At 37.7% G+C, this 15213-nt stretch overlaps 1 protein-coding gene across 2 annotated transcripts in view; it reads right to left on the reverse strand.

Moving 5' to 3' along the window:
• The window catches only part of cttnbp2 (cortactin binding protein 2), a 53279-nt gene that overhangs the window by 36304 nt on the left and 1762 nt on the right, over positions 1 to 15213 (reverse strand). For both annotated transcript variants that reach the window (XM_053623096.1, XM_053623095.1), the window contains exon 2: positions 10658 to 10765. In XM_053623096.1, the coding sequence (XP_053479071.1) occupies positions 10658 to 10765 (108 nt within the window). The remainder of the gene's footprint in view (positions 1 to 10657; positions 10766 to 15213) is intronic.

Consider the following 15213-nt stretch of genomic DNA (forward strand, 5'->3'; position numbering starts at 1 on the left):
TAGAGAAAGATCTCCACATCTTGTCAAATGCATTGCTCCTGCAAACAGTCTCAAATAGGAGTTTTAAAAAAAGAATCCACACAGGAGAATCACCAAGGGTACCCATGCATACTTTAGAAAGATTAGCCATTGACAAAGGTATGCTAAGCAAATTGTAGGTAATTGTGAATCTCTCTCTCTCTCACTCTCTCTCTCTCTCACACACACACCGAACCAAAGCCCTATAACTACACTGCCCGTCAAAAGTTTAGACAAACTCATTCTTTCTTTATATTCTCTCTCCACATTTTAGAACATTAATAAAGTCAGCAAAACTCTGGAGTAACACAAATGGAACTACGGGAATTGTGTTATGTATTTTAGCATCTTCAAAGTATACACCCTTTTTGCCTAGAATGTCCAGAAATGTATTCTTGGCATTTTCTCAACCAATTTCTTGAGGAATCCCCTGAGATGCTTTTTAACGGTATTAAAGGAGTTCCCACCTATGCTGGACACTTATCGGCTGCTTTTCGGAATATTTCGCTCAAGTCATCAGTTTTTAAAAAATCATTTTTTTAAAGAAAATGTTAGTTTTCTAATGAAAGAAACTAACATGTTGACACACTTATATTTTTGTCTACAACATCGATTTCAAACATTTAATCAAACACCTTCAGATCAAAAGATTTTTAAGATCATGAGAAACATTTCGGTCAAGTGTCTCCAAATATTTGATAGGTAGTATCTTTTTTTTCTTCAGAGAAAGAGTAATGCCAGGACCAAGTTCCCAACCCCCAATCTCCAAGACTCCAGGGAGAGTCTATTTATATCCATGTGATTATATAAGAAAGACATATATGATTTTATTATTTGTCACTGCACCACATGTGGAAGCATTATTTTACAACAAACCATAAGGGGTAGACTGAGAAGGTTTCAGTGTATTTCCTGCATTAGAGCGACAGCCACTGCTGCAAGGCTAAAACTGGCCCTGGATAATGATGCTAGTGGCCTATTTTAATGACCCTCTCAAATGAACCACATTTCAGTGTGGTACACCATGGAGCAGACTAGTCTTAAAAATCCACCGTTCTCCCATACCGGCTGCTCTACAGACACATACATAAATAGACTCAACACACAAGACACTGGACAATACTTCGGTGCTGACATTTGGGTTTCATCTCTCACAATTTACAACAGGATTTTGTTTGATATCTGAAAATGAATTACACTGAAACTACATCCATGATTGTTTTTATTACTAAACACACAAGTAATAATTAACGAAAACTAATTATGCTTCTTACTACATAACAAGAAATACATAATTAAAAATGTATAGCGTGTGTGTGTCAGTCTGTACAGGATTCCGCAGTTTTTTTTTTGTAATTCTTGACAAAAATGCTTGATTTTGCTGTGGTGTTTTTCAAAAACACAAACTGCAATGCAATTTGCAGGGTGTTTTTTTTTTTGCGGAAAACTACTTGAATTGGCGAAATTGCAATTGCACGAAATTGTTTTGCATTTGTCTTCAATTGTCTAGATATGGACAGTGCAATAGCAAGACAGTAAAACTCCGTTAGCTCCCTAGCTAGAGATTTTGGTGGTTAGGCTAGTTAATGTTACTGGTTGCACCTATTTGATAGCTTATGACGAATATATGGCTCTTTCTTCAGATATGGATCACTAGCTAGGTGGATAGTTAAGTGCAACCGGTCTTTGATACTGGAATAATAAATGCAGATGATGCACGATTAACATTTTAAATGCATTAATGAACAACACATCAGTTGCTAGTTAAGAGTTTATGGTTGTGGAAGGTCTACGAGACAAGTTAGTTCCTGTTGTTCCTGACATGTTTGTCACGATATAGCGATAAACAGTCGTCCCCGCACCATCAGCCTCCTTTCTCTCTCTTGAATATAATGAGGCAAAAAGTGCAGCCAGAGAAAATTCGCGAAACACAAACTCCTCTGTATTGAAGATTAGCCTCTGCTGGGGCTCTTTACAACACACCTTTTTCTGCCACAGTTATAAAGTGCGGGCATCGAAGTCTTCTTCCATAAATGTCACATAAGCATATTCTGCAACGATTATGTTTGTCCATTTGTTAACTTTGTTTTTTTTTTTCATGTTTTTAATCTGTTTATTATTAATCTCAGATTATGTGAAGCATGCACGTTTTTGTGCATTAGTTACTGTTACTACAGAAACAATAACGTATTTGACCATATTAATATTAACCTATCGTTTATGCTACAGCCAGGGGTATTCATCGAGTTGTTCTGTTATGCACAAATAATGCACAAAAATAATGACCAATCAGATTCGAGAATGGTATAATTTATTTTACTCCTGCGATGGTAGGCAGCTTGGTAGTGATGGGTATTTGACAAATCTAAATATTTACAGCTATCAAACAGCCAGTTGTGTCATTACTCTTAATCTTTGTCATACTCTTTTCTCTTTATAGAAGCCGTTACTAAACGATTCCCCGCAACCACCCATGGTCCACTTGGCGTAGCAATGAGTTGCAAAATGAACTGCAAAACAATAATCAACCATTGACCATTGATTAAAAATTTAATGTTTTTGTTCTTTGATCCAATATGTAATGTGCGTGTTGAAGACAACTGTTTGTTCCCTACTTTTTTATGATCCAATACCTAATATTTCTAAGTTGTATTGTATTAATTGTATATTTCCAATATATAAATATAAATATATGAATAAAACATACATCAGTCATATATATGCTATCCATATATGCACCTCTTTCCTCCTACCAGATGTTGGCATATACTGTATGCATTACCTATATATATATATATATATATATATATATATATATATATATATATATATATATATACACACACACACACACATACACATACATACACACACACTACATATATGTTCCTATTTGAAAATGACCAATTTAAATATGTTTCTATATATGCCTCATATACAAAATATATAACATATTTACATAGACACAAGTGAAATTCTTATATGCCAATATATTATATGTATTGGAAATTCATACATGTCCATATATCACATTTACGTATGGGTCCTCTGAATATTGCAGAGTTTGCTTGATTTTGTGTTAATTTCTGAGATCCCAAAATCGCACAATCCTGGAGGGACTGGTGTGCGTGTGCTAACAAAGTGAAATTATATTACATTTAATTAATTCATAAAAATTGTTTAGCTACATACAAGCTACCTGGTGTAGAATCTAGCAATGTTTCCACCTCGTTCCTGGTAAAAACATAGCAAAAACCTAATACTGAGTTAACCAATTAGTTAACTTTGGCTAAGATACCCAATATCACGGCAAATTATGTATAATTGGCTAATCCAAAAATCATGACGATGAACAATTTACTATTAATTGTACAACCATAAATGTACTAAATTCCATTTTCAGCAATACTGTCAAGAAAAATGGACAGGCAAGAAACAGAGAGTTTCCATTTCGTTTATCTGTGATCTTTATAGTATACTGAGACAAATAACCACTGTGTTTTTGTATATTTACCCTGAGTGCAAATATTCTAGTCCACTTACACGTTTGTCATTTTATGAAAAATCTTCGCCTACAGCAACATGAAAACAACAGAGAGCTGCACATACAGATTATGGGAACAGCTCAACTCACTGAATAATGGCATTTTGATTCTATGAGGTTATGTAATGCAGCATGCCCCCCTTGTTCTAAAATGGATGCAGTGGTGGGTTAAATATCCTGTTACAAAATAAAATAGCAGTCTTCTTAGGTCATCTCTGTTTTTACACAAGCAGACACTGTCAACAATCAGTAGCTGTCACACAGGTACAAAACATCCACCTCTCTTACTGTACCTCTCCTCAACAACAGCTTACTTTTACCTTTTTTCACATCCAGTCCTGATAGCACAGTAAATGAGCATTTTATACTGCTATACATGCTATACTACTAAACCATCCCCTACTCCCTTTAACGTAAAGGTCACAAAGTTCTACAGAACCAATTGGGCACAGACTTGTTGCTATGCTAACATGCTTAACAGAGCCATGACAGAGCTAAACATAGTACACTGCTATTAAAAGCTCAGGGAAGAATAATAGGTAAATGAAATCAATGCCTGCAAATAACAGAGGTGCTGGTAAAGTATAAAAAGAGGTCCAGGACACCACAGCAATACAACATGACTGTTGTGAGTGGTAACTCTTTTAATGACATGACATAAAATGAACTCTTGTCTACAAACTGTTGTTTTGTTTTGGATTTCACTGCATGCTTTAAGGCTCTAAAAGCTTGCAGTTGTGCTCTTGGAGGAATTTTGGAAGGTCGGTCTCTTCTGGGAAGGTGCACTACTGTGCAGAGTTTTTCCATTTGGAGATAATGGCTCTCACTGTGGTTATTTTGAGTCCCAGAGACTTTTAAATAGCTTTGTAACCCTTCCCAGACTGATATATTTCAATCACCTTCTTCCTCATAATTTCTGGAATTTCTTTTAACTTAGGCATATTGTATTACTGGGTAAAACCTTTTAGCCAGCTTCATGCTGTTGAAAAAGTTCTATTAAAGTGTTGATTTGATTGAACAGGGTTTGCAGTAATCAGGCCTGGTTGTGTCTAGTCCAGCTGAACCTCATTATGAATGCATTTTTATAGATTTGAGGAATTAGTAACCACGGGGGCAAATAGATTTTCACACAGGCCCAGTTGATATTGGATAACATTTTTGCTTCAATAAATAATGTTATCATTTAAAAACAAATAGTGCATGTGTAACCCTGCGCAATATGCACAGCACTAATACTACAATAGTGTTTTTTTAGATAGCTTAGGACAGTGTGTATTCATTGTCACCTAAGACATTATTTGGTGCTGTTCCATAGCACTGTCTGGGACTTTCAGCTTTATCAGTGTGCATGGAAATTTTAGGGGTAGGTTATTTTTGTTCTTCTATCAAAGAATGGCAGCTAAGTAAGCCAGGTTCTTCAGAGCTTGAGTCTGGCTGCGTCTACAGTGAGATGGGAGTATGACCCTTCCCACGGCCATGAAAAGAGAACAAAGAAGTTTCTATAGTATCATCCAGCAACAAAAAATGAAGTATAGTGCAATGCACTCTGGGCTGCATTCTGCAGAACACTGTTAGCAAAGTTGGTTTTAACTTCACTCTCTGCTCATACTTGGACACTCCTCAGAATATTGAAAGTAAGATGATTTAATTTCTGAGGCATTAACATAGAGCTAGGCAATACGGCCAACAACATTATCACTATAAACTTTTTTTATATTAGTTGCCTGGAAATTTAATTGACTTGCCTAATAGTTGGTAAATGACAATGTAATAATGTATGCTGAGCTACTTAGCTAGTTAAGTGCATTAATACAGGTTGTTTTTCTGTCTGTTCCATGTTTTTGTGTGTCAGTGTATTGGTGTGTGTCTTGTCTTTCCGGTCCAGCCTAATGCGATGTCCCTAATGCCTCTGGTTTTCTATTAGTTGATTGAGACTTCCTGATTTCTGTTCGATAACTCACCATACTACCAGTGCAGAGCATTGCCATTGCTTTCTCTTGACTGTGTTGTGCATGACACAGTTGCTTCACGTTGATCATTGCTTGTGTTACGCAACAAAATACTTCTCCTGTAAACACTTTTTCCTGATCAGGGTCACGGTCGACCCAGAGCCTATAACAGGAACACTGAGTTTTGAGGTAGGAGTATGCCCTGGATGGGATGTAGGTCCAACACAGGACATCACACAGACAGCCATTCAGACCTAGAGGCAATTTCTAGTCAGCAATCCACCTACCAGCATTTTTCTGGGGGAGATGAGAGGAAACCGGAGAACACGCAAAACATGTGTTGCTGAGGATCGAACAAGGGATATATAAACAACAAAGTAGTGATTTATTTGGGTAAAACATTAATACTGACTGTAGTACTTTCTGGGTCTCACTTGTCAGTCTCACTAATAATTAAAGTCTCACTTAAAATGTCAGTCACTCACTTCATTCAATGTGATTTCTGGTCAGGCATCCTATTGAAAATACTACTGTTATTTTTAAGGCATTTATGATTCGGGTCAGTGGCTGACATGCTATAGAGGCAGAGCCATGTCTAAACTAATACATTAAAAAAGAGCGAGAGAGAGAGAGAGAGAGAGAGAGAGAGAGAGAGAGAGAGAAGGATACAGGCAGGTAAACGAGCAAAAAACACTCCATCTACTTTCTGAGTTAGTAGCAGCCTGAGCTTCTGCTTTATTACAGATAGTTGTTCATGTGGAACCATGGTGCTGCATGCTGTCAGGTAAGCCAATCTGGAGAGGCTGTTTTAAACAGAATGATGACAAATTGGATGACGAGAAGAGAAGAAGAGAGAGAGAAAATAAGTGGAGCAGCGAGCACTAAGAGCTCATCAGACCCCTGTTTGCACTAATAACCTGAGCCTGTAAAATATACACCACTCCTGGATGTTCAATGGCTGACATAACATACTCAATTCATCTACACGTACAACAAAAATGTCTTGGCCAGAGTAGTTTAAATGATGAACAGTGAGATGTAAACAGTGGGAAAATATGGCCAGTGTAATAATTACAGAACAGTCGCTTTTACGATAATGCAAGACACAAGCAAGGTATAGCATCCTTTTAGCTTAAACCTGACACACAAAAATAAAAATAGCCATGCATAGCTCAAGAGCTAAATATGACCGCTTGTACTCCCTCTCTCTTGCTGTAACACACATACACATGCACGTAGCATTTATTTTGGAGCCTGCTGCCAGTTTGGCCTAGTGATGGCCCTGCCACAGGGTCACGTGGCAGTCGCAGTGAACACATTCATGGCATGCTGAACGGCTCCATCTGAACACAGTAACAGCTGCACAGCAACACTGGTGCCTTGTTGTTAATGAGCCATCAAAGAAACGGGCAGGAAATGACCAAAAGGTTGAATCTGCTTCATACTCAAGCTTCCTTCTGCATGTTGACAAAGACCTTAATTATTGATGTAAGCAGGAATTTAAAAAAAACATAAACAATTTAAAAACTGTCACAAAGCTTTAGAAAACTTACACATCAACTTATCACTGCCATGCAAAGCACCAATAGATAACGACTACATTCATTTGATATGCTTTATTTAGGTTTCTTACGTTTCTTTTTTGTGCACAGTGCTTCCTTGTTTTATTTGTAACTGCTCTTTTCTGTTTTTAATTTGTGAAAGTTGCTCTAAAAATACAAACGCAACATGGCATACGTTACATTGACATTGATGTATATATGTAAAAGCAAGCTGATTATTCAGTAATGATACACTAATGATACTCAACCAGTTTTGAGGCCGATACTGGCCTGAAATGCTGGACTGGTAGTGGACTGGATTTGACATTTTTATCGACCTAATCCACAGATGTATTTTTATGCTGTGAGCACGAGTCATGTTGAATAGCACCTCACAGATTTTGCACCTGAACACAAAACACAAACTGTGTTCAAGAATGTTTTCATCATTAATCTGATGCTCTGTGGAACCTGGTCAACCTGCTTCTACTGTACGATACACATTACTATAGCTTAAGCTAGGTAGCATCAAACTCCTATATTTTGTCCTTATTGTCATTATTTTCAGTTGTCAACACCTGCAATGAAGAACAAGTTTAAAGAAACCTGTTTTCTTAATGTATTCAATATTGTCCACTTCACATGACTACATTCAAATCACGAAGCAAAGGCCACAAAAATGGTGTCCTATTATTTTCATGTGACCCACAGTGATAACATTGACTGCCTTTGAAACCAAGCATGAAAATGTCATCAAGCATGTGACTCAAGCATGCACCAATTTGTTTTATCTGCTGATGAAAAGTAATACAACAGACAGCAGGCTAATTAATCACACAGATGAGGACCTCTTAATAACGCATGGAGAGGACACGCTGATCCACAAAACTTCTACTTACACAGTACACAGTACTTCTCCCTACTTACTCAGGCCCATTCCCCCCATTAGAAGGAACAAATGGTACTTTCAGCTAATGACTGCTGTGACGGATGAAAGTGGGGTGAAGGACAAGGGAGAATTACAGAAATGCAATATCCACAGGGAAGAGATGACTGGGGAACACTGGGAGCAAAGGGAACAGAAAGAGGGAGTGTGATGAAAGGCATTACAGAAAAAAAGAGGCAATGAAAGAGGGAACATAGAGTGCAGAAGAAAATAAAATTGACAGCTGCCCTGTTATGCTTAAAGAGAAAGATAGAGAGAAATGCCCATTAGTGCATTCCATCTATAGGCCATCTTAAAAATAAGCCCAGAGTAAACATTTTGAGGCACAATCTGTACTAGAACACTCAAACACAGTGCCATTTTTTTTTACCTTCATGTTGGAAATGTTGCAAGTAGGTAGACTTCTCATTACACAGCAATATACTGGATGCATACATGAACACTGGACCATAACTGTTCTGGGGTGATTTGAGGTTTTTTTTCATAGCTCTTTCTCTACTTATATATTCTCTACTAATTTTTTCTGATTCTTTTCTGGCAAAAATATAGGATAAGAGTAAAGCCTGCATACATTTTGATTTAATGATCAAATGCAATTGTTAAAAACTGCTTTGAGTGAAGAAAGGCATTTTAAAATTTAAATCTGAATGCATTTCTCCATAAAGCAATGGGAAACTGTATTCCATTATCATTAAAATGATCACAATTTGTCCTTGCAATAATATATATTTATATAAAATTTCTTTGTGGTTCAACAGTTAAAGCTCTGTGTGATCAGAAGGTCAGGGGTTCAAGCCCCAACACTACCAAGCTGTCATTGTTGGGCCCCTGAGCAAGGGCCTTAACCCTCTCTGCTCCAGGGGTTCGGTATCATGGATGGCCCTGCACTCTGGCCCAACTTCCTAACAAGCTGGGATATGCAAAGAAAAGAATTTCACTGTGCTGCAATGTATATGTGACACATAAAGGCTTCTTCTTCTCATTCTGTGGGATCCAAGTACTCCATGCAAATAGCGCTCCTAGTGGCCAGTTCTCGCCAAGCTACATAGATCAATAAAAAAAACATAGATGACCATACTTCAGTTTTTGTGATGACAGATCAGTGCCTGTTGTGTGCAAAGACTGCTGAAATCTGATTGATTGATCTAACTATTTGCACCTAACTCCACCCCCTTTCAACGACCACACCCCAACCTTTGCAGACATCCTCAGAACCTTGTACTGAACAAGTACAATCTCTAAAGAGTTTGGACTCCACCAATCCACAGTCAGACAGATTGTGTACAAATGGAAGAAATTCAAGACCATTGTTACCCTCCCCAGGAGTGGTCGACCAACAAAGATCACTCCAACAGCAAGACGTGTAATAGTCCACGATGTCACAAAGGAGCCAGGGATACTTCTTAGCAACTAAAGGCCTCCGGCAACATTAGCTAATGGTAATGTTCATGAGTCCACAATCAGGAGAACACAATGGTGTGTATGGCAGGGTTGTAAGGAGAAAGCCACTGCTCTCCAAAAAGAACATTGCTGCCCGTCTGAAGTTTGCTAAAGCTCACGTGGACAAGCCAGAAGGCTGTTGGAAAAATATTTTGTGGATAGATGAGACCAAAATAGAATTTTTGGTTTCAATGAGAAGGGCTATGTTTAGAGAAAGGAAAACACTGCATTCCAGCTTAACAACCTTATCCCATCTGTGAAATGTGGTGGTGGTAGTATCATGGTTTGGGCCTGTTTTGCTGCATCTGGGACAGGACCACTTGCCATCATCGATGGAACAATGAATTCTGAATTATACCAGCAAATTCTACTGGAAAATGTCAGGATATCTGACCATGAACTGAACCTCAAGAAAAAGTAGCTCACGCAGCAAGACAACGAGCCTAAGAAGAAGTTGTTATACCAAAGAATGGCTAAAGTAGAATAAAGTCTTGACCATAATTCAAATGTTGTGGAAGGACCTGAAGCAACCAATTAATTTAGGAAACCCACCAACATTCCAGAGATGAAGTTGTTCTGTACTGAGGAATAGGCAAAAATTCCTCCAAGCCAATATGCAGGACTGATCAACAGTTACAGCAACATTTATTTGCAGTTATTACTGCACAAGGGGGTCACACCAGATACTGAACACAAAGGTTCACATACTTTTGCCACTCACAGGTAAGTAATATTGGATCATTTTCCACAATAAATAAATGACCAAGTACAATACTTTTGTCTCATTTGTTTAATTTGGTTCTCTTCATCTATGTTTAGGACTTGTGTGAAAATCTGATGATGTTTTAGGTCATATTTATGCAGATATATAGAAAATTCTAAAGGTTTCACAAACTTTCAAGCACCACTGTAAATAGCAGTGGCCAATTTCAGTGAGATTACATCAGATAGTAGTGGGTCCGTACACAAACATACCATTCAAGTTTCGTGAAGATTGCTCAATGCCCTTTCAAGTGTCTGCTAAAAGCTGACTGCTTCATAGTGGTCATGTTTTCTAAGTAATTACACCATTTTTTTTTGTTTGATAGAACCCAAGGAATCAGTCGGAAATGTTACAGCACCTTCAGTGCTTGGACCCCTAAAAAAATTACCAATTTTCAGCAAGTGTCTGTATACTGGAATACTGGGTGTCATGTGTATCAGGCAGAAAGTCACTCACCCTAAGAGCCTCAATGACCAGGTCTCTGGCCTCCAGCTCACCCTCCATGATGCTCAGGAGAGTCAAGAGCTCTGGCTTGCTCAGGTTGTCCATGTTCAGTTCACATTTCTGAAACATACAGACACAGAAAACAACTTTGGCAAGAAAATAACAACGCTAGTTTTGGACAACTGCTAAGATTCTTGATAGTGAAATATTAGTGCTGCGTGGTCAGAGCAGACACAGCTCACAATTACAGGCTTTTATGGAATGAAATACAACAAAGCCATTACAACCACAACTTTGAGTAGAATTATAAAAAGACAACCATTACTTAAAGGTGAAGAGAGCATATTCACACCAATGCTTTCAAAGACAGCCTCCCTCTATTAATTCTCACACTTTAGCTTTCTGCTGTTTTCAGGAGAGGCAACATGTTTCTAAATAAGCTAATTGGAAGATGCTTTCATCAGATTTTTTTTTCGTCACTGCAAATCATAATGGAAGCATAATTGTACGCCACACAGTACCTGAGTGACAGAATAATTTATCTGCTATAGATCATTTATCTGCTTTTTCAGGTCAGTTCAGTGTGCTTTCTTGGCATGACAATGTTACATTCATGATTCCTGTGCTTGTGTTGAGTGTGTAAACAAAGTAAAGACATGACATTACATCACCACAAGCATAATTTTGTGGTTAATTCCAATGTGTTGCTATTTTAGGCAGACAAAAGCCAATTTATTTTTGAAGTGTGCATTCTTTTGCTATTTTCATGGTGATAAATTAATGCTGCACATACATGGGTATAAGGCATATGGGGCAACCCCGTATAAGGTATATGGGGTGTTCTGCCAAGACCCCCTCTTAGCACAGATGCAGGGATTATAATAATAAGGTAATTTCCTGAATCTTTAATAGCGTTTATAGTGGGAAACCAGGGAACAAACTGAGCTCTGGTGAAATGTTTGTCATTATTGCAGATTGTGGCATTGAAAATAAAAATGTATGTACTTGTATCATAGTCTCTATATCTGTAGACATCTGTGTCACTATAAAATATAGTGAAGCTAGAAAATATATTTGCTCTAAGGTCTGTCAGTCAGCTGGGTATGACTACCACTAAAAATCAATATAACATCTCTTAGTGAAATTTAATGCTGTGGCTTTACAAAACTGTGTCGCTGTGCTGCACTGCATACACTCGATTCTTAATGGGAAGGAGAGTTACTGATTTGATCTCGGCAGCACACCTAACCACACCACTTATAATGTATTCATACAACCCTACCCCTATTTTTCCATTTGCACTGCTCTGCACCAAATACTACAAAATATATTAAACGCCCCAGTAGGGATGAAACGTGGTTACCGGTTTCACGATAATCCACGATAAAATTCCAGAGAGGGTTAGTATTACCGTGTCACATTTAACTTCATAGAAGACGGTAACCCTGTCTGCAGCACTTGCCAGAAGAAAGTCGCTGCGAATGGGGGCAACACGTCCAAACTGTTGAATCATCTTCGTGACAGCCGTCCATCACTTTATAGTGAATGCAAGGTAAGTTATCTTTTAGCTCAATGCACGAGTTAGGGAAAAGTATGAGGGAAAGTAAATAGTTGGACACAAAATATTGAATTGGGTTGAAATAATTTCTTATCTCACTTGTAATAAACGCAAGCTTCCGCAAAGAAAAAGTTCCTAGCAAGTGCGTGGCTTTGAGCCAAGACAAACAAATAAGTTCAAACAAGACAGTAACAAATAAGAAATAAGTGCGACATTTAAAGGATAATGTACATTCATACCATTAAATAAACTAATAGTGATTTGAGATGAATGTTTTAAAATTTTACCTGTTCTTTATTATTTTATAATCCATTGCAGTCTACAAAACAAATCGTCCAATACAAATACCAAAGTCCTCATTTTCAATACAGTTGACAACTATAACGGAGACGCAACTTTAATGTTAATGTCATTATCTTTATGTTGATTTTATTTGTTGTTGGTTGATTTTCAAATTTAACCCTCTTACCCCGTATGGCCGAAAAACCAGCTTGCCCGTCTTTGATCTATTCCCGTAAGGACGATATACCGGCTTGGTCGTCTATGCCAAATCCCCGTAAGGCCGATATAGAGGATTTACAGTGTAAACGTTATCCCCGTAAGGCCGGTGTACCGGTATTACTCTGCTATGATTCCTTACTTATTTAATTATTATTTTTTGACCCGGAAGGTTGATGACGTCACGGCGTGATTACGTTATTACACCGGCATTACGATGAAGCTGATCCAAGCGTGAATATTGGTGTAATAGTAGAAGTGAACTAAAAATGCCAAAGCGAAAAGCTAATCGTGTTCCAGCTAAAGTTACACCTACAGTGAACACAGGTACATCTAAAACAGTGAAAAAAAGAAAACATACATAGTTACACAGGCGAGAGCAAGGATTCTAGATAGTGACAGCAGTGAAAGTTCAGGCGATGTTGAAACCGAAACCGAAACTGATAGAGACGCAAACTCTCCTGATTCAGACCCTGATCCGTCTTCATCTTCAGCATCAACCAGTGTGACTGACACTGCAGGGGTTTGGAGTCATAACGGGACCATTTCTGTGCATTCGTGAAAACACTACCTGCTGGTTTGATTATCACCAGAAACTTGACTTTTGGCGCTAAAATGCATTTATTTATTTATTATTTATAAAGGCATAGACCACGCTGATGCTCGTATGGTACTTCTAAATGAGTATAAGGATTTTAGCGAGCATTTTTTTGTAATTTCTCTAGTTAAGAATTGTGCTCTAATTTCAAGGCCTAAAAATGTTAAAATTAAAATGTTGATTTTGGCCCAGGAACTCAGGGTTGGCGTGTTGTTTCTCTGGGGAATATAGGGTTATGGGACATAATACTGTGGGAACTTAGGGGTAAGAGGGTTAAAACCTGTTTAAATGATTTCAGTGTGTGTATCTGTACTTTTTGTACATTTTCAGCACATTTTAACAATACTGTGATAATACTGATAACCATGATAGTTTTACACAGTTTTCATACTGTTACATCTCTATGGCCCAGTCTTGTTTTTGCATATGCATTATGATCACAAAAAAGAAATAGAAAAGGCTATATTTCCAGATACAGTATTGCTTACCCTCACTGATTGAATATGAATTACTGTGTTTATTACATTGTATTGTATTGTATTGTATATTCCCTTTATCTAATACCACTACTGCTGTTAATGTCATTTTATTCACTGGAGCAATTTCTTGCTCCTCACTGGAAAAAGTCATTCTGCCTGCTATATTTTACTTAAACAACTATGTTACATAAACAAAAACAACAGCTACAAGAACAAAATGAGAGTTACTAGTTTATAGCAGCAGGCAGTTAATATTTAATATACTGCAACCTATTGTGATTTTACAAATACACTGGAACACATTTGGAACCTGCAGTCATTATATCAAACTGACATAAAATTTACTATAATTTTGCTGAATATTCTGTGAGCCCTTTTGAAAGCAGAGAAAGAGTCTGTGCTTAACCCTTTCATTACATGACATAAAACAGTCCTAAAACATATAATCAATAAGCTTTCTGGCAGCAAATAGCGTTTTCTAGCCTGGTGCTCTGGGAATATTACTGTGTTCCAGGAAAACAACTGAGTAGTTGCTTTTGAACAGGACTTACTGGCAATCTAGTGTGTGGGGGTGGGAATAATCAAATGTTTTTGACTTGAAGATTTGCTACTTGAACAGTGATATCATAAGTTGTATGGAATGAAAGCTATGTTGACACCTAAATAAATAGTGCATCGTCTTTTACTGTACAAGTATAATGTTTATGCAAACATGACTGCACCAGGATATGTTTAAGATCATTAAAGTCTGGGAGACTCAGAATGGCCGAGAACAACCTACACTGGAAAGAAGAGGCCATTTGAATGACATTATCAATGGCCAACCGTATAAAGCATCCCACAGGCAACAATCTGGAAACATCTTTCTCTTGCAAGTCAGACTTCCAGAAAATCTCTGGATGAGACTAGAATGCTGTGAACTCTTTCTTTAATCCATTCTCTATCTTGCTCCAAAAAGTCTGGTTTCCCGGCCAGACTGGAAAAAATGGTGTTACGACCAGAAGGGATGTGCACAAATACAGCCTCACTCAAAGTCATTCAGATGACACCACACTTATATTCTTTCACATTGCTATCACAGTTTAAAGACTAAGAACCTAGTTTACTAAATTTAGATTTAGATTAATGTCTGCAGCAATTAGGTTCTTGCTTAAAGTCACCTAAACACCAACCACATTTTTTCTATATTGAATAATAAATTTACTGGCATGGTGAATCTACAAAAGAGGTCCAACAAAACTGGCACAGAATCATGCCTACGGTTTTACCCCCACCAGGACATCCAGGTTTAATGTTCATTAAAATATCATTCTTTAGCTTTAATTATGTTGTCAGCACTGTCAGAACTGCATTCTGTCAGCACTCTTTCTCCAACCAGATGGAACGCCCACACCGCATGTTCTTGTCAAAAGAAACTCCTTCTGTGAATCAGATC

The sequence above is a fragment of the Ictalurus furcatus genome, chromosome 4 (assembly GCF_023375685.1).
Source record: "Ictalurus furcatus strain D&B chromosome 4, Billie_1.0, whole genome shotgun sequence".
Taxonomy (NCBI): domain Eukaryota; kingdom Metazoa; phylum Chordata; class Actinopteri; order Siluriformes; family Ictaluridae; genus Ictalurus; species Ictalurus furcatus.